The 24,344-nt window shown below is 48.2% G+C and overlaps 1 protein-coding gene across 1 annotated transcript; it reads right to left on the reverse strand.

The window, feature by feature from the left end:
* Positions 1-3,560: 3,560 nt before the first annotated feature.
* Positions 3,561-24,344, reverse strand: NPFFR1 (neuropeptide FF receptor 1; the record flags this gene model as incomplete). The annotated part of the gene is given in 6 exon segments (XM_079710706.1): positions 3,561-3,632; positions 3,634-3,769; positions 3,771-4,427; positions 6,590-6,689; positions 13,453-13,767; positions 23,975-24,344. Coding segments are annotated over 6 exon segments (1,650 nt in total).

Genomic DNA, 24,344 nt, shown 5'->3' on the forward strand with positions numbered 1-24,344 from the left:
GGTCTGTTGAGTGCTGCATGGTCTTGGTCAAGTCAAGAGGCCATTCCTCAGTGGAGACCCATGATTAGAATGATCTCTCATGCTGCCAATGGCAGGACAGGACACGGAGTCCCTTCAAGAGCTTCGCTGGGGTGGGGATGCTCAGGGTCAACAGGCCTCTGGCCCTTTTCCCCTATCACACATCCAATTCATTTCCAAACTTGCTGCCTATGAAAGGGCAGTCACCTTAGGCGACCCAACCAGCTTGTAGGCAAAGGATGGCACATGGGGTGAAGTCCATATTGCTTGCCCTTGTGTGCCTTGGGGTAACTGGACAAGGCCCCTGACAGGGCCCAGGTGTTTGTTGGGTCACAGGATTCCAGCCAGGATAATAAACCTACACTTATAAAAATACCTTCATAAAATATGACCTCATGGAGGGAGCATACAATTTTCTAGCTACTCTAGTCAAGAAGTAAAGCCCAACAGAAGCTCAGAGCAGATGGGGTGGGCACAGGGGAATGAGACAAATCATAGCTTTCCTTGAGCCTCTGCTTCATCACCCATAAATGCCAAGTTGGGAAAGATCCTGGGTCCCAACCTACGGCATCTGTCCTCAGGGCTCACACACACCCTATTTTCAGGAGCTACTTCCAATATCTTAAAACTCCACACATTATTCACAATAGTCAAAATGAGGAAGCAACCCAAATGTCCATCGATGGATGAATGGATAATGACTGGCATATACATATAATGGAATATTATCCAGCCTTTGAAAGGAAGGAAATTATGCACCTACTACAATATGGATGAACCTTGAAAGACATTACGCTAAGTGAAATAAGCCGATCACAAAAGAACAAATCCTGTATGATTTCACCTGCATGAGGTACCTAGAGTAATCAAATTCACTGAGACAAAGTAGAATGGTGGTTACCAGGGGCAGGGAGGAATGGGGAGTTATTGTTTAATGGGTACAGAATTGCAGTTGGGGATGTTAAAAAAATTCTGGAAACGGATAGTGGTGATGGTTACACAGCAATGCAAAGGCACTTAATGCCACTGAACTGTACACTTAAAAATGGTTACATGGTAACTTTTATGTTGTATATATTTTGCCACATACACAAAAAACCAGACATTCCACAGGTACCCACAAGGCCTCACCCCTCATGAAAGCATCAAGTCATGCCTGATTCAAATCAAATCTGAACCAGCAGGCATAGCCTTTGACAGATTTTTTTAAAAGAAATAACAATAACAGCAAATATATGAATTATGGCCTAGTGCAGATTTTTTGTTTTTTGTTTTGGCAGGCCCAATCTTTCAAAGCATGGCATCTTTGGGGGGAAGTAAAACAAAGGGGCCTTGATAGAAGTTTGGCTTGGGTGAGTGCCCTGGTCTCCCCCCAGCTGTAAAGGCTGTGATTTTGTGGTTGGGGAGACCATGCTAAGGGAGAAACACACACCAGAGGAGAGACCAGACAGTGTCTCCCAACAGATTCCCCCCCTGCCACAGGGACAGGCATTTGGGTTTAAGAGGGCCCTTTCTCTGGTCTATTTTTAGAGCCTGGAGTCAGAGTTTTTACAGGAAGCAGCCAGGAATCCTCTGGCCTATGTGACACAGAACACTGATACAGCACCAGAAATGGGGCCCACACATGCACTACCTAATGAGGGACAGGATGGCACACCCTTTCCTAAGACCCTCATCCATCACTTCCAGACACCTTGACCAGGGTGGGGTCATGATGGATCTTGGCAGCCTGCTCAATACATGGGTCATAGAGAGCATACACAGAACAGCTCAGGCCAGATATTACAAAAGTAAATACAATAGACTCATTTCCCAGACCAAGAGTTTGAGGGTGGGGATTCTGGTTCTGTGAGCATTCTGGTCCACCATCAGGCAAAAAGTCTTTGTGGGAATTTCCAGCTCTCCTCCCCAATCCACCTTCCTTAAAAAGAAGGAAGGGGCCCGGGAAGAAACCAGAAGACAAATTCTAACCCAAACCCTGCCCCTCTGTGGCTCGTGACCTTGCTCCCTTTGAGCCTCAGTTACTTTGTAAAACAGCAACATCTCCTTCAGCCTCATTTGTATGGATCAAATGAGACAGTGTCTGGCAACATGCTTGGAGAACACACTGTACAGTGGCTTAGGAATTTTCTTCTGCCCCTACATCTAGTACTTAGAATGGAGTAAACAGGGTTAAGTCTTAAGTCATCGTGTGTCGATTAAGGAGACTACTGGAGCCTCAGAGTCACATTCTCTGCCCTGGAAATGTTTCTTTTTTATTCACCAAAATTCTGGCAGCAGTGCGTTTTCTATAGAGATGAGGGGGAAATACCCAGTTAACTGCAGATTACTGGAGCCGTGCAAGGATCACAAGGTGATCCCAACTCCTGGAGAGAAGCCTCTCTCTTCAAGGAGATGCAGATATGCTGGGTGAGAGCCAGAGCAAACAAGGGATGGTCCCCATCCCTTTTTAGGGCACACAAGTTATCCATGCCAGGGGGAGGTTTAGTGTTTGTCATCCCAGAGGCCCCAGAAGACACCATAGCTTTGGTTGGCCAACTTCTCCCCTGCAATCCCCTGGAGGGAGCAGGGGAAAAGGCCTTGGGGAAGGCTTATACGTGCAGCTCCAGTGAGCAGATGTGTTTCAGAAGGCTGAAAGTGGGTGCTATGCCCTCCTTTCCTCCTGTCCATGAATAAATAAACGGATGCCTCTTGTGGCCTTGCAGCTGCCTGTCGCACTGTGAGCTCCCACCTGGGCCGCCGTCATGGTGGTGGGCCCTATGAGGAGAGGAGGGAGGACAGAGACCCACCCTTCTCTGGGCTCAGACCCAGAGTGCCTGAAACTGATGCAGGCTCCCCAGGGCTAGTTCCGCAGCTGCTCAGGCATGACGTCCTGTAAATGGTACTTTGGGGAGAAGAGAATGGCCCTGGACACTTCCTGGAACAAACAAGACAAACCTACACAGAACACACTATGTTCTCCTGGGAAGGGGTCAGGGGAGTGGCTTCAATCATACATACAGGACACCAGGACGTGGACACCAAGCATCCGATGGACAGGCCAGCCTTGCTTTTCACTTCTTCCCAGCTGCCTAATTAGGATTTACACTTTTCACTGTGTTCGCCTTCCGGGGGTCCTTCTGGAGACAGCTGGAGATGGTCAAAACCATCAGGCACTGGAAGCACACAGACTCCTGTAGGGCTTCCAGCTGAGACTGGGCTGGCCCCATCTCTTCTAGCCTCAGTTTCACGTCTTCAGAAGGGGGATGAAAAACCCCTATTCCGAAAGCGTTTTGAGAATTCAGTGAGATGATGCCGGTGGCTTCTACCACACAGAAGGGCTTTCAGGGAACAAGGCTCCTCTCCCCTTACCCTCCTTTGCCTCTGTCTGAGGGGGGAGGTGGCAGAGAAGATTCCACTAGCAACTAACTGCTCACTACCTTGTATTTGAGAGGGAGGCACATGGCACCCTCTGCTAACACCACACCAGGCCGCTAGCATGCCTGGGTGTCACGTGTCCAGCCCGGGCCCTCGGGTTCAGGGGCCGGCCCTCCATGTCCCACTCAAACGTCCCAAGCTAGTATGGTGAGGGGCGTATGGGAAAAGACGGGACCCTCGGCGGCCAAGCCAGGGGGGCGCCACGCGGCCACTGTGCAGCGGGAGGCGGCCGGGCATGGGGGCCCCGCTGCTCGGGCCCGACTCGGAGGCTAGGCCCGAGTCGCTGGGCTGCACCTCCACGAAGACCCGCGTGCGCAGGAGCCCGCTGGGACGCCTCCCGGTGGCTCCCCCGCGGCGGCGGGCAGAGCTGGGCGCGGAAGGCGGCCTGGAAGCTGCGGCGGAAGTTCTCGTTGAAGTAGCCGTAGATGATGGGGTTGGCGCTGCTGTTGAAGAAGGCCAGCCAGTGGGCTAAGGGGAAGGCGTAGACGGTGACCAGGTGCAGCTGCGGCTCGCTCAGCTGCCCGTAGTCGATGAGCAGCAGCAGGGCCCAGAGAGGCAGCCAGGACAGCGTGAAGAACAGCGCCACCATGACCAGCATGTGCACCACCCGGGCCCTGCGCCGGGCGCCGCGGGCGCCCTCCCCGGCCGCCTCCTCGCCGGCGCGCGCGGGCCCCGGGGCCTTGCACAGCTTGCGGGCGATGCGCGCGTACATGACCACGATCAGCGCCAGCGGCGCCAGGTAGATGTGCGAGAAGAGCACGGCCGTGTAGACCCTGCGCATGCCCTTCTCGGGCCAGGCCTCCCAGCACGAGTAGAGCGGGTAGGAGCGGTTGCGGGTGTCCACCATGAAGTGGTGCTCCTCGCGCGTGACGGTCAGCGTGACGGCCGAGGGGCACATGATGAGCAGGGCCAGGGCCCAGATGACCACGATGGTGACCAGCGCCTTCCGCAGGGTCAGCTTCTCGCGGAAAGGGTGCACGATGCAGCGGAACCTGCGGCGACGGAGGAAAGAGAAGCGGGGGTCTGGACGGGTCCCAGGGGTCCCAGTGGCCCCAGGGATGAAAGCCATCCCCGACTGAGGGTGGAGGGCTGGGAGCGGGGTAGGGGCACTCCACCTTCGATGTCTCACCTTAGGCGGCATCAAAGAAGGCTCAGATATTAATTACGTTCGTTTGCAAGCAAACTGGTTTCTCACCTGTTGGGGAGTCAGCTCCTCGGCTGAGTAGCCAGGCAACAAAGGCAAAAGGAGGGTTTTACAAGAGCTGAATCCTGTTTGTGCACTTTGGGGGATAAACATTAGCTGGCAGGTTGCAGAGCTATAAGTCCGCACATTCTGTCCTTGAGTAGGCCGATCGGGTAGGTGTATTAGAGAAAACAATTTTTAGCTGTTTATGGCTTCTCCAGAAAATCTTGGGAGTTCAGGTGTAGAGTCTACGTGACAGGTTGTCCCTATGTCACCTTGGCCAGCGTCCTTCCAACAGTGCCTCCACAAAATTAGGACAGACCTGCACCATTTCCTCATTAGGATGTCTCAGCAGTGATTATTATTACACCCTTAATTTACATCTGAGGAAACTGGTATTCAGAGGTGATAAGTAACTGGCTCAAGGTCACACAGCTAGCAAGTAGCAAGGACCAGCCTTGAACCCAGATTTGTGTTGCCCCACTGTGCCATATAAACCTGCAGCTGTAAACCCTCACTGTGCATTAGAATCTCCTGAAGCATTTAAAAAAATACCTGTGCCCAGTTCTCCTGGTCGAAGATGCCAATCTAATTAGTCTAAGAAAGTCATGGGGCAGTTTAGGAGCTGAACCTAGACTAGAACACAGGCCTAGAGCTGACTCCCAGCCATGTTGCTCTTTCTACTTCAGCAAACTGTGTCCTGCTCTCCCCACTCCGCACCCTTTCCCCAGCCTGACAACACTTTCTACTTTTCCCACAGCCGGTCTCAAGCCTTGTTTTCTCAACCTACCTGACTCTGGCCTACTGGTCTCATAGCATCACATACTTAAGGAATTGCCAGAGAACAAATAATTTTTAAAGCACGTAGTACTGGCTGTAAGTGCAATAGCACTTAATGGATGGAGGGGAATCCTGGGGCAGACCAGGAAGGCTTCCTGGAGGAGACAGGAACTTGAAGAATACTCCAAACACTACTGGGAGACACTGCACACTCACCTATCGTTAACAATGACAACAAAATGAAGATCAGTGGAGGAGGACTTCCCCCACCATCAGTGGCCTTGCAGACAGGAACCCAGTTCTATCTCCCCAGCTGCCTACTTCACTGGGTCACAAAAGACTGGGTTTGATGAGGGCCAAAGTGGAGAGAGGATGAAGACACTAGATTCTAGAAAGGGTGGAGCTAGTAGGTGCCCATGTTGGGAAGAGGACAAGAAGGAGGGTGTGGGTGTAAGGAAGAAATAGAATAATATTAACAGCTGACATTTGGTCTCTGTGCCAGGTGGTGTGTATCAGCTTTACAAACAGAAGTTCACTGAAGCCTCCCAGCCACCCTGTAGGATATTTACCATTTTACAGATGAGAAAACTGGGACTCAGAGCAGTTAAGTGACTTAACCAAGGTCATGCAGCTAGGCAGCCCTCCAGCTTACCTGCCTGCCTCCCTCGCCCTGGGGGAAGTGCCTGGAGTGAACCCTTATTGAAAGGGCTCACTGAGAGGGAGGATGGAGAGGAGGACCTACTGCAGTTGGGTCAGATGTGTTGCCTGCAAAGAAAGCCTCCTTGGTCCCTGGCTCCATTCCATTAGCAGACCCATGCTTATCAGAGAATCTGATGGAATCTGAGGCGGAAAGACCAGAACTAGCTGGACACAGTGGAGATGGGGAATCAGGGACCAGCAAGGAGGCCTGCTGCTCAGGAAACAAGGACTGCCCCCAAGCTCCTCTTAGGGCCCAGGAATCCCTCTTAAACCTCCTCAGGATCTGCCTCTGGGCCTTCCAGAAGGAGGTGGCAGTGTCCTCTGCAGTCCCCCAAGTCTAGAAGGCAGCCAACCCCACAACCCTTCCCTCTGTGGCTCAGGATTCAGCCCCACTGACCACAGAGCAGCCTCGGCCTCCTGGCAGGCCCAGAAGTGGAGACAGCTGCTTGTCCTAGTGCCAGGCCCGGGATAACCAGACAGGAACCTTCTCACCTTTCCACGGCAATGGCCACCAGTGTGAAAACAGAAGCCGACACGGACATGCCCTGCACCAAGCCGCTCATCTTGCATGTGGCGTTGTCGAAGGGCCACCCTGCAATGACAGAAGCCACCAGAGTGAGAGATGCCTCATTCGCAGAGAGCCAGAGACCTCCGGCCATCGGGGCCAGTCCCCTCTGGCTTGCATCTTTCCTGCATGTCCTGCCAGGTCGTCATCCTGCCTCTGCTTACACACTTCCAGGAGTGAGGAACTGAGCAGCCAATACCACCGTGGACAGTCCTATTAGAGACAGTCTTTATACTGACCAGCGATTTCTCTCTATGAGCTTTAGATCCATCCAGCCCTGCCTGGCTTTCTGCTCCCATAGCCCTGTTCCAGGTTCTAGGCCAGTGGTTCTCAACCCTTGCTGCTCACTAGAATCAACGGAGAACTTGGAAAAGGACCAGTGCCCAGGCTCACACCAGACAACCGTATTTTCCAAATCTACCCAGGAGATTTGAGTGGCAGCCAAAGTTGAGAACCACTAGGACAGATCAAGCCTGACTGTCAGGTAGGGGGAGGTATAAGCAGCTCTAGCCCCTCCTACCTGATGTCCTCACTCTGATCCCCAAGCTTCTGCTTTCTCATGAGACCTGGGTCCCACCTGCTCTCAGGACTAGTAGCCAGGTCCACATCTTGGCTACCTGAGGCTGTGTGTTGGTAACTGCCTAGTGTTTCTGCCCCTCTAGGCCAGGGGGCAGGGCGGGGGGCCCACCTTGTTCTTGTCTGTTGTGCCTGCAGACAGGAGTCATCTTCCAAGGCTGGGGTCTTCTTTCACCAACATCCTTCCCCATGTTGATTTTCTGCCTGCACACTTACTAGATGCCAGGCACTGGCTCACTCAATCCTCACAGCAGGCCCATTATTCTCTCCTTTTTACAGATGTGAAACTGAGGGGGAGACTAATTGATTTACAGTCTCTTTGTCCCTAAATCACTATGGATTAGTGGTGAGAGTTTGGTCTGGGTGCCAGGGAGATTAAACGTCATGGAAAGTCAATATCGCTGTAGAGAGCAGACTGATAAACTTATGAAAAAAATGTTCAAACCTCATTCATAATTTTTAAAATGCAAATGATATTTGCTGTGGAGAAATGGGATCTCTCAGAATCGGTGGTGGGAATGAAAACCGATACAGTCCTTCTGGAGGGGAACTAGGCGATGCCTAACCTCTGCACTTATCTTTTGATCTGACAATCTCACTCTATCCTGAATATACACCTCTGATGACACAAAATACATATGCACAGAGTTATTCATTGTAGCATTGTTGTAACTGCAAAATATCAGAAACAATCTAAATGCCCATATAAAGAAGTTGTTGAATAAACTATGGTACATCTACACAGAAGAGTATTATACAGCTGTAAAAAAGAATAAGGAAGACCTCTATGAACTGATATGAAGAGGTTTTCAAGATATACTGCTAAATGCAAAAAGCACAGTGCAAAGAGTATCTATAGTATATTACCCTTCATGTAAGAAAGAAGGGGATATAGGAAAATATACACTTATCTGCTTATTTGTACAAAGGAAGTATAGGAAGGTAGATCAGAAAATAACGAGATTGGCTACCTATACAGGGAGGCAGTAAGAATGAGGAAGAATGGGGTAGTAGAGATGACAGAGGAGTGACCCTTCTCTGAGTATATCTTTTTGTATGGATCTGACTCTTTAGAATTATGGCAATGTTTCACATCTTCAAAAAATAAGTTAATTAACATCAGGATGTGGGGGAAACCCAAAGTGGGACACAAACAGTAACAAATGAACCTAAATGCATTACAAATGAATAAAATAACCACACTGAAGGGGAATGGGGAAGCAAGAAACTAACCTCAGTAACTTTGGAAAACAGTATTTTGACCGTACACTATAAGATTACAAAAAGAACTATACATGTACACTATACTCTCATTAATAAATGTGTTCCTCACAAGGGTATGGGTTAGCAATACTGAATCTACCTTATGTGTATACCAAGATTGAACAAATAAGTAAATATATTGTGCATAAATAGACTTAGATTTCTCATTGTTAGAGAAAGAAGTTACAGGTGAGGAAAAGAGGAAAGTTAAAATGATCCTGTAATATTAGATTGGAATCAGAGGCATAATAGTTTTCAATATACGTACAGATGGATAGATATAGAGATAAAGATGCACATGTTAAGTATGTGTGTGTTAGCATGCATATAGTTCCTAACTCTGTCCCTCGAGAGGGCCTAGAAGCAATGAAACCCCAGTGCCAGCGATCACATCCAGTGCCAAGGTCTTGGTTTCTAAATGCCATTCTCCAATATAAGGAACCAGACCTTCTTAGAGAAATTGTTGATTGATTCCAGGGCTGGAGCAGGGAACATACAAGGTAAGCCTGGAACACTTTATGGTGCCAGAAAGTAAGGAAATACTAAAAAAAAAAATCCATGGTGGCATGTCAAAAGGACACAGGAGCCAAATTGAAAGAGCTCCCAATAGTCAAAACTGGGGGCAATTGAAGCAACAAATAATGGTAAAACTGGGTTATAACCCATAGAGTAAAATAAATGTAGGGGGAATGATGTTAAGTAGAAAATCAACACCGAGGAAATATAACAGTAATAACTGTTGCAGGCAGGAACCATCCAAAGGATGCTTTTAGTGAGTAAAAGTATAGTGAGAAACAAGGCATTTGCATAGTCTCAAAGTATCTCCCTATGAGATACTTATTAATTATAAAGGGGAAAATGGTAGCTTTATAATGGAAAAATCTGGCAGACACCACATTAACCAAGCGATCAACATTAACACCACCATTAATACATATTGATAGTGTGTGCCTTATCAATATGTCTTCTGTAGTATTCTCATCAAATATGCATAAACGAGGGCTTCCCTGGTGGCGCAGTGGTTGAGAGTCCGCCTGCCGATGCAGGGGACACGGGTTCGTGCCCCGGTCCGGGAAGATCCCACATGCTGCGGAGCAGCTGGGCCCGTGAGCCATGGCTGCTGAGCCTGCGCATCTGGAGCCTGTGCTCCACAACGGGAGAGGCCACAACGGTGAGAGGCCCGCGTACCACCAAAAAAAAATATATATATATATGCATAAACGAAATCGAATTGTAAGAAAACATAAGGCAAACCCAAGTTTCTGGGGTTTCTGCAGAATAACTGATCAGTATTCTTCAAACATGTCAAGGTCAGGAAAGTCGAGAACCAAGGAACAGTCACAGGTTGGAGAAAACAAACAAACAAAAACCAGATACAATGTATGGCCCTCGGTTGGATCCTGGACTAGAAAAGGACTCCAGGGGACTCCTTTGTGGGGAAAGGAGTGAATTTCAAATAAAGTATGCAGATTAGTTAATAGTATTGTATCAATGCTAATTTCCAGGTTTCAATCATTATACTATGATTATTTAGGATATTAACATTAAGGGCAGTTAGAATGGGCATCATCAGAAAATCTAACAAACAACAAATGCTGGAGAGAGTTTGGAGAAAAGGGAACCCTCTTGCACTATTGGTGGGAAAGTAAATTGATACAGCCACTATGGAGAACAGTATGGAGGTTCCTTAAAAAACTAAAAATAGAACTACCATATGACCCAGCAATCCCACTACTGGGCATATACCCAGAGAAAGCCATAATCCAAAATGACACATGCACCCCAGGGCTTCCCTGGTGGAGCAGTGGTTAAGAATCCATCTGCTAATGCAGGGGACACGGGTTCGAGCCCTGGTCCGGGAAGATCCCACATGTCATGGAGCAAGTAAGCCCGTGCGCCACAACTACTGAGCCTGCCCTCTAGAGCCCGCGAGCCACAACTACTGAAGCCTTCGTGCCTAGAGCCCATGATCCTCAACAAGAGAAGCCACTGTAATGAGAAGCCCTCACACCACAATGAAGAGTAGCCCCCGCTTGCCACAACTAGGGAAAGCCAGTGCGAAGCAACGAAGACCCAACACAGCCAAAAATTAATTAATTAATTTTTTTAAAAAAGACACATGCACCCCAGTGTTCATTGCAGCACTATTTACAATAGCCAGGTCATGGAAGCAACCTGTGTCCATCAACAGAGGAATGGATAAAGAAGATGTAGTACATATATACAATGGGATATTACTCAGCCATAAAAAGGAATGAAATTGGGTCATTTGTACAAACGTGGATGGACCTAGAGACTGTCATACAGAGTGAAGTAAGTCAGAAAGAGAAAAACAAATATCGTATATTAATGCATATATGTGGAATCTAGAAAAATGGTACAGATGAACCAGTTTGCAAGGCAGAAATAGAGACACAGATGTAGAGAACAAATGTATGGACACCAAGCAAGGAAAGCAGGGGGTGGGGGGCGGACGGTGGGATGAATTCGGAGGTTGGGATTGACATATATACACTAATATGTATAAAATAGATAACTAATAAGGACCTGCTGTATAAAAAATAAATAAAAGAAATTTAAAAGAAATAAAAGCTTAATCTCCTCCAGAAAAAAAAAATATAACATTAAGGGAAGGTAGGTGAAGAGTATACAGGAACACTCTACCATTTTTGCAACTTTTCAGTACCTCTATCTAAAGTTATTTCAAAATAGAAAGTAAAAGAAAGCAAAACAAAACACACCCAGATTCAAAAGGCTACATACTGTATGATTCCATTTATATAATATTCTTGCAAAGGCAAAAGGATATTTTCTGTCCCTACAGGAAAACAGACCAATGGTGCCAGGGAGCAGAGGGAAGAAGCAACTACAAAGGAACAAGGGGGAGTTGTGGGGGACAATGAAGTTGTTCTATATCTTGATTGTAACTACATGACTGTATATGTTTGTCAAAACTTGTGGAACTGTACACTAAAAAGAGTGGAGTTTCTGTATGTTAAATTATACCTTAACAAAAATATTTAACTGTAAAACATGCACACATGTACAATGCACATTTTGTAAGAATGCATGCAAATCACAAACATTACATTTAATAGAGTGTTTGCCTATCAGTGGGGGAGGGGGTTTGGAGTGGGGTAAGGGTACAGAAGGGAATGAATAAAAATACAGAAGGGGCTTCCCAACACAGTGAAGTCACGTAGTGCCAGGAACAGTGGATGCGAATAATTCAACACTCTGCACCTGAATTCAAAAAACAGAAACAAAAACAAAGAAAGAAAAGCTATGTGAAGTTTTCTTTTCTTGCAGAAGATTCTATTAGAAACAACGTAAATACCCATCAAAAAGAGATTGGTTAAATAAATTGTAGTATATCTATACAATGGAATTCTAAACAGTTGTAAAAAAAAGAATAAAAACCTCTTTCATTTATTAGTATGGAGTAACTTACTCTATGTAAGTTAATTTTAATGAACCCTATTTACAAGTTACATGCTACATTTTTAAGCAGGAAAAAAGTAAAGGTGCAGAACTGACTGGTTAGAAAGTTAGCATTTCCTTAATTTGCTTATACTTATATAAAATATTTTTGGAAAGTGCTTGTACTTACACAAAATATTTTGGGGAAGAGATACAAGACACGGGCAGCATCGGTTGCCTCCCAGGAGAGAGCTGGAAGGCCAAAGCACAGGGGTGGAAGGAACACTTTTCACTGCATACCTTTTGTTAGCTTTTGACCATTGAACCATGTGAATGTGTTGCCAATTTAAACAATTTTTTAAATTTACACATGTGAAAAGGACCAGCAGACACCACCTTAACCCACTAGTGACCTCACCATATCATTGTTAACTGGTGTGTGTGTGTGCATGCGCCTGTATGTGTGTGCACCTCTGCGCGTGTGTGCATGCATGCCTATGTTTGCCTATGTGTTTTGGCAAGAAGGATGCAGTTCCTGTTCAGCAGCCCTGAAAGAACCTGGGATTCAGCTGTGATCAAAGATCCCACCAGGCACAGCCAGTACAGCCGAGGGGAAGCCGGCAGCCCAGGCTCCACTTTCTGGGTCCTGGAACCTACAGAAACACAGGCTGCTAGTCCCCCAGCCTCAAGTCAGCTAAGTCACTCCAAATGGGGCTGTCCATTTGAATCCTGAGTTCCTGGGAGCTCTGAGCTCAGAACCTGCAGGCGCAGACCTCTAGGGGTCTCCACAGCTCTGGAAACTTGTCCTTCCCACCAGTTAGTCTGTGGAGGCTTATTCTGAAGTAAGAAAGGCAAATCACAGGAGAGAGAATAGATGACGGTAGGATCCTTCTGATATTTGCAGGATGATAGGCAGGAATTTAGAGGTTGGGTGGTCTAGTTCTGCTTGAATCCCTTCTACAACATCCCTGCTAAACAGCCAGCCAGTCCCTACTTAGACACTCCCAGTGACAGGGAGCCCAATACCTGTACGAGAGAACACTCTTTTGTTGGAAAACATCTCAAATAAGTTTTTAGGTCCTTATTCAGAGGAAACCTGCCTCCCTCCCACTTCTTCCCGCTGGTTCTAGTTCTGCCCAAGGGAGCTACCTGGGAGAGTAGGATTGAACAGTGTAGTGGTTAGAAATACAGATGTGTGAATGTGGGACTTGACACTTCGCTGTGTAAACTACAGACCTGCCCCTTAATCACTCTGAGCATCAGTTTTCTCATCCATACATTGGGGATAACAATAACGCATACTTCATTGGATTGTTGTGAGGATTAGTTAAGATCATGCAGGAAGAGTAAATCACACGATGCCTGGAACATAGAAAATGATTAATTCATTATATCTATTATTTCTAGTCTAATCCCTCAGCCACAAGGCTGTCTTGAGATTTTGAGACAGTGGCATCTCGGCCAAGAGACCAGTCCAGCCATGATTTCAGGGGTAGGAGTACTCCTGCTGCCTCTAGCGCTTCCAACTCACCAGTGATGAGGTTGTCCACAAGGGTGGTGGGCATGCAGAAAATGCCCACCAGCAGGTCGCTGACAGCCAGGTTGAGGATAAACATGTTGGTGACGGTGCGCATGTGCCGGTTCTTGAGCACAATGAAGCAGACCAGGGTGTTGCCCACCATGCAGAGGAGGAAGATGAGCACGTAGGCCACGATGAACATGGCAGCCACCAGGGAGGAGTGCTGATAGTAGGAGGAGAAGGTGAGGTTTGCAACAGGGTTGGCTTCGGCATCACTCCCATTCTGACATGGAGGCCGGCTGCTGTTGGAAGGCTGGGAGGGCTCCCCTAGGAGCAAAGGAGCACACGGGTCAGGACCCTAGGTGAAGAAGAGATGACTGACTTCTCACTGTTGGCGAGATCCTTCTGTGCTCCAAACCCTGCCCCTGCCCTAACACCCAGATCATGTACTCAACTCCAGCTGCAACTGGATGCACTGATCCAAGGCTTCTACCCCACAGCCATTCAAACCCTGATCTCACACCTCCCACCCCATCTTGTCCACCACTCATGTCATTTCCCAATGTTGGCTCTTCTGCATTTGCACACAATCCCCCTCTGCCCCATCTAGCCTCCATCCTTCTCAGCCCTGCTCTCTGCCCCAGAGGCTGACTTCTCAGGACCACATTACATCAGGACTATATGACCCAAGTTCCCTTGCCCTCTGGGTTGTTTGCTTGTTTGTTTGTTTATTGGCATATAGTGGATTTACAATGTTGTGTTAGTTTCTGCTGTACAGCAAAGTGAGTCAGTTATACGTATACATATATCCACTCTTTTTTAGATTCTATTCCCTGCCCTCTGGTTTTTGACTGGGTTCAGCCAATGGGAGGCACTGAAAGAGCTTGAAGGAATGGAGGAGAGATGTCAGGGTATTCATCTCCTGACTCCATCCCTGCCTGGACCAGCTCTCCTGTGGGGCTGTCTTTATGGGCACAGCTCCTGCTGGGTGACTCCTCTCCCATGGCTCCAGCTCTTGCAGAGCCGCAGTGACACCGTTCCCTCTCTGCACTGACCGCTTCCTGTGACTGCCAGTCGCTGGGTGAGTCACCATCCCTGCTGGTTCTCTCGCCTTCCCCTGCCCACTGTAAAGTCTCTCTATTAAACGCTCTTCTGTTAAATCCTTTCTGAGTGCACCGCTTGTTTTCTTCTGGGATCCTAACTATTAGACCCTCAACATCTTTGATGCCCCTCATCATCATCTCCACAGAACTTTAGTTGGGGAAGGCAAGAAGGCAGTAGAGGGAGAGAGAACGAAAGGGGACTCTGAACCAGGGCTGAGGATCAAAGAAGGCACACATTAAATTCTCCGGAAGACCATCCAAAGCCAAGGCCACCACCCATCCTTTACCTCCTCCCATGGTGGTATCAGCTGCCTCATTTGCACAGCATTTAACAAAGCGCTTCCGTGTCTATTATTTGATCTAACCCTCCCCATTATCCCATGAGGTAAACAGGTTAGGTATTAGCCCCATTTGAAATGGGAGAACTGGGATCAGAGGGGTTCCCAGACTCCCTCAAGGGGACATAGGAGTCTGCAACAGAGTTGGCCCTGCTCTGTGTGTCTCTAATTCATCCCAGGCTTCAGTGTGTGTCTCTCTAGACACGTATGGAAGGGAGCGGCGGAGTGTCCAATCACAGCTCTTCTGGAAAGTCATTAGTTATGGTGACTCATGATGTCTTGTAAACTCTCCTCCTGCCTTCCTCTGGGACTGAATGTGGCCTGTTCTAGGAGATGAGGAGTCTTTAGGGGAATCTTCTGTTGCATCCAGAGCTCAGCCACTGGCCTGGAGGATGGCCAGAGGCTTGGGACCTGGAGGCTAGAAAGACCCTGGGGGAGCACAGGCCGATGACCTGGCACAGTGGGGGCCACAGGGACCAGCAGGTGCAGCGGGGCACTTAGGAGGGGGGTGGAGGGACTGCCGGTGGAGGGGGTGAAGCTGGAAGTTTTGGGTGCACAGTGAGAAGAGGAAATGATATTCCCCTGCTTAGGCCCTCCAAGGGCATCCAGTTGTACCCAAACATCTTTATTTTAATATGTCAAACATGTACAAGAGAGAATGTAATAGTGAATATATACAAGAGTATATAGTTTAATGAACCATGACAAGAGAGAATAGTATAAAGAACCCCCATGTGTACATCATCCACCTTCAACAATTACCATCTCAAGGCCAATTTTGTTTCATCCATACCCACACCTCTCTTTGGATTATACTGAGGCACAATCACATCACTTCCTTTCATTCATAAATATTTCAGATTGTATCTCTAAAAATTAGGACTCAAGAAAAATCCATAACCCAGTATCATTATCACACCTAACAAAATTAACCATCATGTCACAATATTATCAATTATCCAGCATTCAAAATTCCCTCATTGTTACAGAATTTTTTAAATAATAGGTTTGTTTGAGTCAGGATCCAAACAAGGTTTCTGTTTCTATTCCGTATTATGTGGTGAACCACCCCCAAATCTAGTGACATGGCACTGTGGCTTAGTAATCTGAGTGGCCCTTCTGCAGGTCTCTCTCGGGGTCACTCATGCAGCTGTGGTCATCTGATGGCTCAGCTGGGGCTGGCAGGTCCAAGATGACCTCCCTCACATGGCTGGTGGTTGATGCTATGGTGTCTTAGTGCTCCTCCATGTGCCCTCTCATTTTCCAAGAGGCTAGACTGGGCTTTTTCATGAGAGGCTAGCTTGGTGGTCTCAGGGTTCCAAGACAACAAGGGAAGAAGCCACAGGTTTCTTAAGATCTAAGCTCCAGAATTTTCGTATCATCACTTCTGCCACATTCTGTTGGCCAAGGCAAGTCACAATGTCAGCCCAGATTCAAGCCAAAGGAGAAACATTTTCTACCTCTTGATAGAAAGAGTGGCAACATTACATTGCAAAAGGGGTGTGAAGCAGGAATTGTGATTCATGGAGGTCTGTTATTGATATTCTTTTTTTTTTTTTTTTTTTTTTGCGGTACGCGGGCCTCTCACCGCCATGGCCTCTCCCGCTGCGGAGCACAGGCTCCGGACGTGCAGGCTCAGAGGCCATGGCTCGCAGGCCCAGCCGCTCCATGGCACATGGGATCCTCCCGGACCGGGGCACGAACCCGTGCCCCTGCATCGGCAGGCGAACTCTCAACCACTGCGCCACCAGGGAAGCCCAGAGGTCTGTTATTGTAAAATCTATCGCCATCTCCACATTGCACTTGGTTAATGTGGCTCTTAAGTCTCTCTTAGTTTCTAGGTTTTCCCTCTGCTTCTTTTTGGCCCCCTGCAATTTATTTGTCATATAAATGTCTGGGTCATTTGTCTGTAGAATTTCTCACAGACTGGATTTTGCTGATTGTTCCCTCTTGATGTCATTTTACACGTTCTACTCTCTGTCCCCTGCATTTCCTATAAATGATAATTAGATCTAGAGGCTTGATCTGATTATGTCTGATGGTCTCTCTCTGTCTCTCCTTTTTTTTTTTTTGGCCACGCGACTTGCAGAATCCTGGGCTGCGGCAGTGAAAGCCCGGAATCCTAACCACTAGGCCACCTGGTGGTCTCTTTCTTAATGCTAAGGTTGATCAGTGGGCTTAGGTGATGTCAGCCTGATCCCTCCACTGTCAAGTTCCCCATTAGCTTTTCACCAATGTTTTCAGCAGGAGCCACTAACAATTATTGCCTAGACTCCTCATTGCATCTCGAATACAATCCAAACTCTTTACTGCATGGTCTGATTCCTGTTGTCATCACTGGCCTCACCCCCTGCTACTCTCCCCTTTGCCCTTTGTGCTCTGGTCACCTCGTGATGCCTCCAACACATTCTTGCTCTTTCCAATCTCAATGCCTTTATCTCTTTCTATTCCCTCTGTCTCTTCCCCTCCTTTAGCTTTCAATTAAACATTGTCTTCTCGGAGAAGCCTGTACCTGATTACTCTAATTTAGGTGCCCCATTATTATCTCTCACAGCATCCTGCTTATTTTCTTCAATCTGCCAATATTTTATTTGTTTCCAGGTTTATTGGTTTTTTTCCTCCACCTTTGAAAGTCAGGTCCTGGAGAGCAGGGATCTTCACTCTTTCGTTGGTGGTCATATCCCCAGCATCTCGTCAGGGCCTGACAATTGTAAATGCTTTACTAAATGGTTGTTGATAAATATTTGTATGAGGAGAAAAAGGAAGGAAAGACAAATCCTGACATCAGGTGACAGGGTCCTGCTCAAGGCTGGCATTTCTGGTGTTGGAAGGCCTTCTCCAGGGTCCTCTGGAAAGAACCCCCATCAAAGAGTCTGCTGGGAGCCTCCCCAGATAGCTCACCCTTGCTGAGCCTCAAAATCAACCCGCATGACTTGGGGAAATCTGTGGGTGTGGATGGGTAGAGGAAATTGCCAGAACCTGCCCAGCTAAACTCTAGTCTGCCTGTTTCCCCCACTGCCTTTCATTTGGCCCTGAGAAGTGTCTGGGCGCAACCCTGCCCATCCCTGGCCCCTCGGCTGAGCCTGAGCATCAGTCTCTATACTTAGGCCAGTTTCCGGCATTTATTCTCAAGGAGGAAAAACTGCTTCCTATTCCTGGCAACTCCCCTGGCCTGTGGTGAGATGGGTTGGAGGCAGGCAGGGCTCCCACCTGACCTCGGCCCCAAGCCAGCAGCCGGAGACCTCATTAACACCTGGACTCGTCCTTCCTGGGATGTGCCTGGTGCCCTTGCGGATACACTACAGCCTGTGAAAATTTCACCCACTGAACCCAATTGAGCCATTCCTCTACTCGGGGAGCTTCCTGGAGGTCTCAGGGTATAATAATGGTTATCTCCAGGGCATTCTGATGATCTGAGAGATCCAGCTGTGAGCCACTGAAAGTCTGGGGCCAGAGAGAAGATGGGGGTGCACTGGTTCTCAGTGTGTGGTCCCCAGGCAGCAGCATCAGCTTCACCTGGAACTTGCTAGAAATGCAGATTCTCAGGAATCACCCCTGATCTAGGGAACCAGAAACCCCAGGGAACCAGAAACCAGGTATCTCTGTTTTAACACATCCTCCAGGTGATTCTGATGGACACTCCAGTCTGGGAACCACAGATAAAGGAGTTGGACCAAAGACCCTGAAGGTAGTGGATGCACACAGACTGGGAAATCCCAGCTCTCCTTCCTGGTGACTTCAGGCAATAGATGGAATATCTGTGTCCCCTCAAAATTCATATGCTATAACCTTTTCCCCAGTGTGATGGTATTTGGAAGTAGGGCCTTTGGGGGGTATAGTTGACCCTTGAACAACACATGGGGTGGTTAGGGGCTCGGACCCCTGTGCAGTCAAAAATCCGAATATAACTTTACAGTCAGCCCTCCGTATCTGTGGATCCACATCCATGGATTCAACGAGCCACACATGGTTCAGTACTGTAGTATGCATCTACTGAAAAAAAAAATCTGGGTATAAGTGGACCAACGCAGTTCAGACCCATGTTTTTCAAGGGTCAACTGTAATTAGGTCATGAGGGAAAGCTCTCATGAATGGGATTAGCGCCTTTATAAAAGAGACCTCGGAGAGTTCTCCTGCCCCTTCCACCACCTGAGGACACAGGGAGCCCGTGTGTGAACTAAGAAGCGGGTCCTCACCAGACACTGGATTGGCACCTTGATCTTGGACTTCCCAACCTCCAGAACTGTAAGAAGTAAATTTCAGTTGTTTATAAGCCACCCAGTCTATGGTATTTTGTTATAGCAGCCCAAGCTGACTAAGACACCTCCTCATCTATGCGGGAGCTTATTGTTCTCAGCTTTAAAGTGGAAACACACAATTCCTGGCTATGACCTCGGGTAAGTCATCACCTCTCTGGAAACCAAAGTCTTCACTGGCAAAATGGAGATAAGCTCACACTTACTGAAAAGAGTGAGAAAACGTATGAAGAGAACTCGGCAAAATGTGGGACACATGGCACTCAATACGTGTTAGCCCAGCAGCAGCCCTGCTGACAGTATTAAACTGCACAATGAATCTGAGCATGATATTTTTATAATACTTTTAGTGTGGGCCTCCCTGCAAAGCCTGAAAGATAAATCAACACCAAAATGAAGTTCCTGAGCACAGAATCCATCTGGGTACTCCTTTGAGTTCACAGCTCTCCCACTAATACCTTTATCGTTATAGCCACCTGCTTGTCTGCCCTGGTACCACCACCTGGGAGCTCAGCCCCAGACTAGAGACCTGGGTTCACCATTCAGCACCCACTTCCCAAGAGCCTCCTGGGTGAACACAGCCTGGGCCGTGAGCCACAGAAGAACACAACACAGTACAAATGACTAATGAACACATGAGACAAAAAAGTTTGTTTGTAATCAAAGAAATGCAATTTTAAAAGAACACAGGGGTAAGCTTTCCATCAATCATATTCACAGAGAGGAAAAGCGCTCAGTGATGCCAGAGGGTGGCTGTGCACTGCGGGGCGTTGGAGAGACACACATCAGCTCAGGCTTTGCAAGTGGGGCACATCCATTCAGCACCCTGACACCAGACCCACACCCGGAGCCAGGCATTCCACTTCTAGGGATTTACCTAAGGAATAGAACAAGTTCTGATGGTGTGAGGGAAAATACTGGCCAAGGTTGAAATGCTTACAAAATAGTATGTACATGCATTATAAACTGTATTCCGTATAAAAGTGTGTGTGTCATTCCAAAAAAAAATGACAAAAAATAAACAAAACCGTTAACAGTGTATATTCACAGCGGGTGTTTTAAGTGACTCTTATTTTCCTTTTCACTAACCTGAGTTTTAACCCTTCTAATCAGAAGGAAACTCTGATAAATATGATTAAAATACTCACTACTTCAGTGGTTCTCAACTCTGACAGTGTCTCTGGCAGCATTTCTGGGGGCACGGAAAAGCAGAACCCCCCTGGACTTCCAAGAAGCTTCTGTGTCCCGTGCCTGAGGGACACCAGCTAGCTTGCTCCTCTCCCCTCCTCTCTCCAGTGACCTTCCCTCGCATGGGCCACTTCCCCACAAGTCACCCACCGCCAGGCAGTGTGAGCAGACATCCTCCCAGCCTCTGGCCTCCCTCAGCCATGGAGCTCCCCGGCCGGGCAGGCAGCTGTGGAGGCTTCCAGGGGCTCTGAGGACGCCGCTAGACTGGGGTTGGGCTGGGGGTGGGGTGGGGACTGCTGTCCTCTGCTGTCTCACTGCACAGCACACCATGCAGCCAAGGCCCAGGGTAGAAGGCCTGAGGGGGACTACTGCCCACTGACCCCAGCAGCTCTGCAGGAGGCTGGGCAGACTGCGGTGTCTGTCTGCAAGCCCTCAGAGACCATCCAGATCCTATTTTGGGGCAAGCCACCCAAGAATACCTCCTTCTGCCCTCCAGTCAGTAATCCGGCCAGTCCGTGACCCTTGCTCAGTGAGACCTGGTAAGCACACAGCTTCTAGGCCAACTCTGAGTGACAGAAGGTTCTTCCTGTTGTTGAGTTTAGTTGTCTTACTGTAACTTGTCCCCACCTGCCCCAGTTCTGCTCCCTGGAGCCACACAGAACAAGAATGGGCACCTGTCCCCAAGGTCATCCCCTCTCCCTGCCTTTTTTCCCCACCCTGAACATCTCAGTGTCTCTTCAGCAAGCATGATTCTAGACCCATCTCACTGTCAATCCATTTTGATCCCTCCAGAAACTTTCCTCAAGATTACAAGCCAGATCTCCCCTATTTGAAATGTGTGCAATTGATTTTGGGGGGGACCTACATTCAGGACTTTGCATTTCACTTCCATTTACATTTCACTTTCTTGGTTTTGATCCAGCATTCCAGAATGTTAAGCTACCCTTCATTTAAATCTTGAACTGTTGCCGTGTGGGTGTCATGGCTCTTATCCACAGATTTGATGAGCATGCCTTTTATTTTCCCTCTAAATTATTTAATGTCATGTCAGGGTCAGAGTCCGAGGGACCTCTAAGCTGCATTAAAGTCTTAATGAAAGCCCCGCCATCGGTCCTCCGGCCCCCTTCCCGCAACTCTCCATCAGTTCACAGGGCTCTCATGAGAGAACTTAGCAGGGTCCTGCTGATATCTCGTAATTCATCTTTCTACCTCTTGGAAACCCAGTCTGAAAGAGGAAATGTGGTAGGTTTAGCCTGATCTGTTCTTAGTGAGCACGAATATGTTCCTAATGACCACTACATTATTTTCTTTCTTTTTGAAAAAGATTGTTTTGTTTTTATAAAAAAAAACAATGTGCTTACTATAAAGCAGTTCTGAGCACGACAAAAGAAGAGAGTAAAATAAACATCCCTGGAATTTCACACCCAGAGATGACCCTCATGGCCGACGTGTTTGTGATGCTCCCAGCCACATCCCAAAGATTCTGGCCGGGTGGACAGTTCCCTGCACTTCCAGTGCCTCATCAAGCCTGCACCAGGGCTCTCTCTGGTTTGCTTTCTTTGAAGCCACAAACGGGAGCAATCTAGAAGTGTGGGAGTACAGCCAGTGGAGAGGAACAAACAGCAGTCAGTGGAGAGGAACAAACAGCAGTCAGCTCCCCATCTTGCGTGGTGAAAATCTCAGGTGCATTCGGCACTTTTCTCAGAAGGCGACCAGAGAGAGAGAACCCTACTGGCCCATAGCTGAACCCAGCTTGTCCACACACCTGGTTCAGGTTCTTGCCTTTTCTCCCTTTCCCATCTTACTCTCCTGACCTCTGCTTCCAGGCATAAACTCTCTTAGGGTATGCTTTCGGAAGCATGAGCACCCAAAGATGTTAGTGACCATCTCTTTGCATATACTTTACATATACATCCAATAATAAGCCTATGTAAATTTGCATAAAGGGGATCATACTAAACATGTGTTCTAAAACCTGCTTTTTAAAAAATTACTCACAGTAGGCAGTAAACATATTTTCGTGCCAGTAAATAAAATCCTAAACATAATTCTTAATGTCTATACGGCATGCCATTGCAGGTGTTCTCATCGTTTAATTTATGGACATCTGGATGATTCCCAATTTTGCAGTGTGATGAAAATGCTTGGGCACATATCTTTGCAAGCGTACAGGATGGCATCCTTTGAAAAAAATTCTTAGATGTGTGATTGCTTTATTGTCTCCTAAGTGTTCACTATATGTTTGATAATTTATTCTGGAATTTTAATAGAGGTCAATATTAATCTGAGCACTTTAGGGTTTTTTTAAAATCTACCTTTCCTTCCTTTCTGAAAATCAGGACATCTGCCCATCTTCAGTTTTCTGGCACTTCCTTCATTCTCTGACATTTCCTCTAAGGCAATAATTACATCTGCAAATGGCTCCAGGTCCCTGGGATGTCATTTGTCTGGGCTTGGATTGTATGTGGCTTGATGCCTTATCCAATCACCTACCTTGGGCTTCAATTTCCTCCTTCCACCATTTGAAGTAAAATTGCCTGTGCCCTGCGCTGGTTGCTCTCCCTGGTGCGTAAAGGTTACGAGCACCACATGCCCAAGCCCCGAGCAGGTTCATTTGCTATCCTTACGTAGACTTTGAAAGCTCTTTGCTCTGTCTTCACCAGTTTTCCTTGGCTTCCTCCGTTCACTGACACTTTGGTTCTGCATTTCTCATTGTATCTTGTGTGTGTGCAGTTTTCAACCCTAACTCACTGGAAAGCTACAAGTGCAGCTGCACATGATGTTCTGTAAAACTCCCTTTTCTCTCTTGCCAGCAGTGTTTGCAATGCCTTGCTTGGCATTTCTGGGTTTTATTACCTCCTGGAGCAGCCTTCTTTTACAGGTATGATTTTGTTCAACACATCTTGTATTATTTTACCCTCACAGCCACTCTGTGAAGCCAGCTGAATGTAAGTTTCTCCGTTAAAGAGATGGGTAACCAGTAGCACAGAGAGGTTTAAGCAAAACCCCAAAGACACCCAGCAAGCCAGTGGACCAGCCCTCAGTCCTCCAGTTTCTTTGCCCAAATATGGTTTCCCTTCCTACACTGGCTGAGAGGGGCGTCTGGACCCCCACCTGGTAAGGCTGGAGGAAGCAGCCTTATGCCTGGGGTCCCTATCCCTTAAAGTCCTGGAGGTCAGGTCCATAGTTCCCTCTCCTTTCTCCCAGGGAGGGAAATTCTGCATTGAGGAGATCTTGTGTAGAATTCCATCTCTGTGACTTTGCCTGCTGGAAGGGATGGCAATTACTCTAAAGCTAATAGGTAAGCTGTCCTCTGCCAGTTTCAAAGGATCCCCTGCCCAGGCAGGAGGGAGCGTCCTATGCACACAGGGACAGAGGCTTCCAGGTCTTTTCCCCCCTCCCTCTCTCTCTCAGTTTCTCACACATACATATTCACGCACACACACTACAGAGCCCTCTAGGTCTCTCTCTCTCTCCTTCTCTCAGTGTGTGTCTGTCTGTCACACACACACATACACACAGTGTCACAGTTTTGGGCTCTGGACAGCCCCCATCAGACTCCCCAGTCCCTTTCCTCTCTCTTGGCTCACTGCTCCTTAGTCGGTACCCACCCACCCCCAGCCCCAGCCCCAGCCCCGGGGTCACTCACCCTCCATGCTGCCCACTCCGGCCCGCTCTGGGACAGTCAACGACGGAGGGAGGCAGCGGGCCCCTGTGAGCCAGCAGGGGACCGCGGGTCTCCGGCGCTGGGCTGCTGGCGCGCGCCCCAGCCTCTGCGCTTGGCGGTTCTGGTCCAGGGCCCGGCGGAAGCGGACGGAGGGGCGTGCACTCGCAGGCCCCAGCCCTGCGCGGGGTCTCGCTCCCCCTGCCGCCCGGAGGCGGCCGGGCAGCGGCCGGGGCTGAAGGCTCCCGAGCAGCGCAGCTACCCTCCCGGCTCTGTTGCCCGCTGCCCGCTGCCCGCTGCCCGCTGCCCGCCCTCCCCGTCCAGAGGGAGGGGGCTCGCGCCGCGCCGTCGCCAT

The sequence above is a fragment of the Hyperoodon ampullatus genome (genome assembly GCF_949752795.1).
Source record: "Hyperoodon ampullatus genome assembly, chromosome: 1".
Classification (NCBI taxonomy): Eukaryota; Metazoa; Chordata; class Mammalia; order Artiodactyla; family Ziphiidae; genus Hyperoodon; species Hyperoodon ampullatus.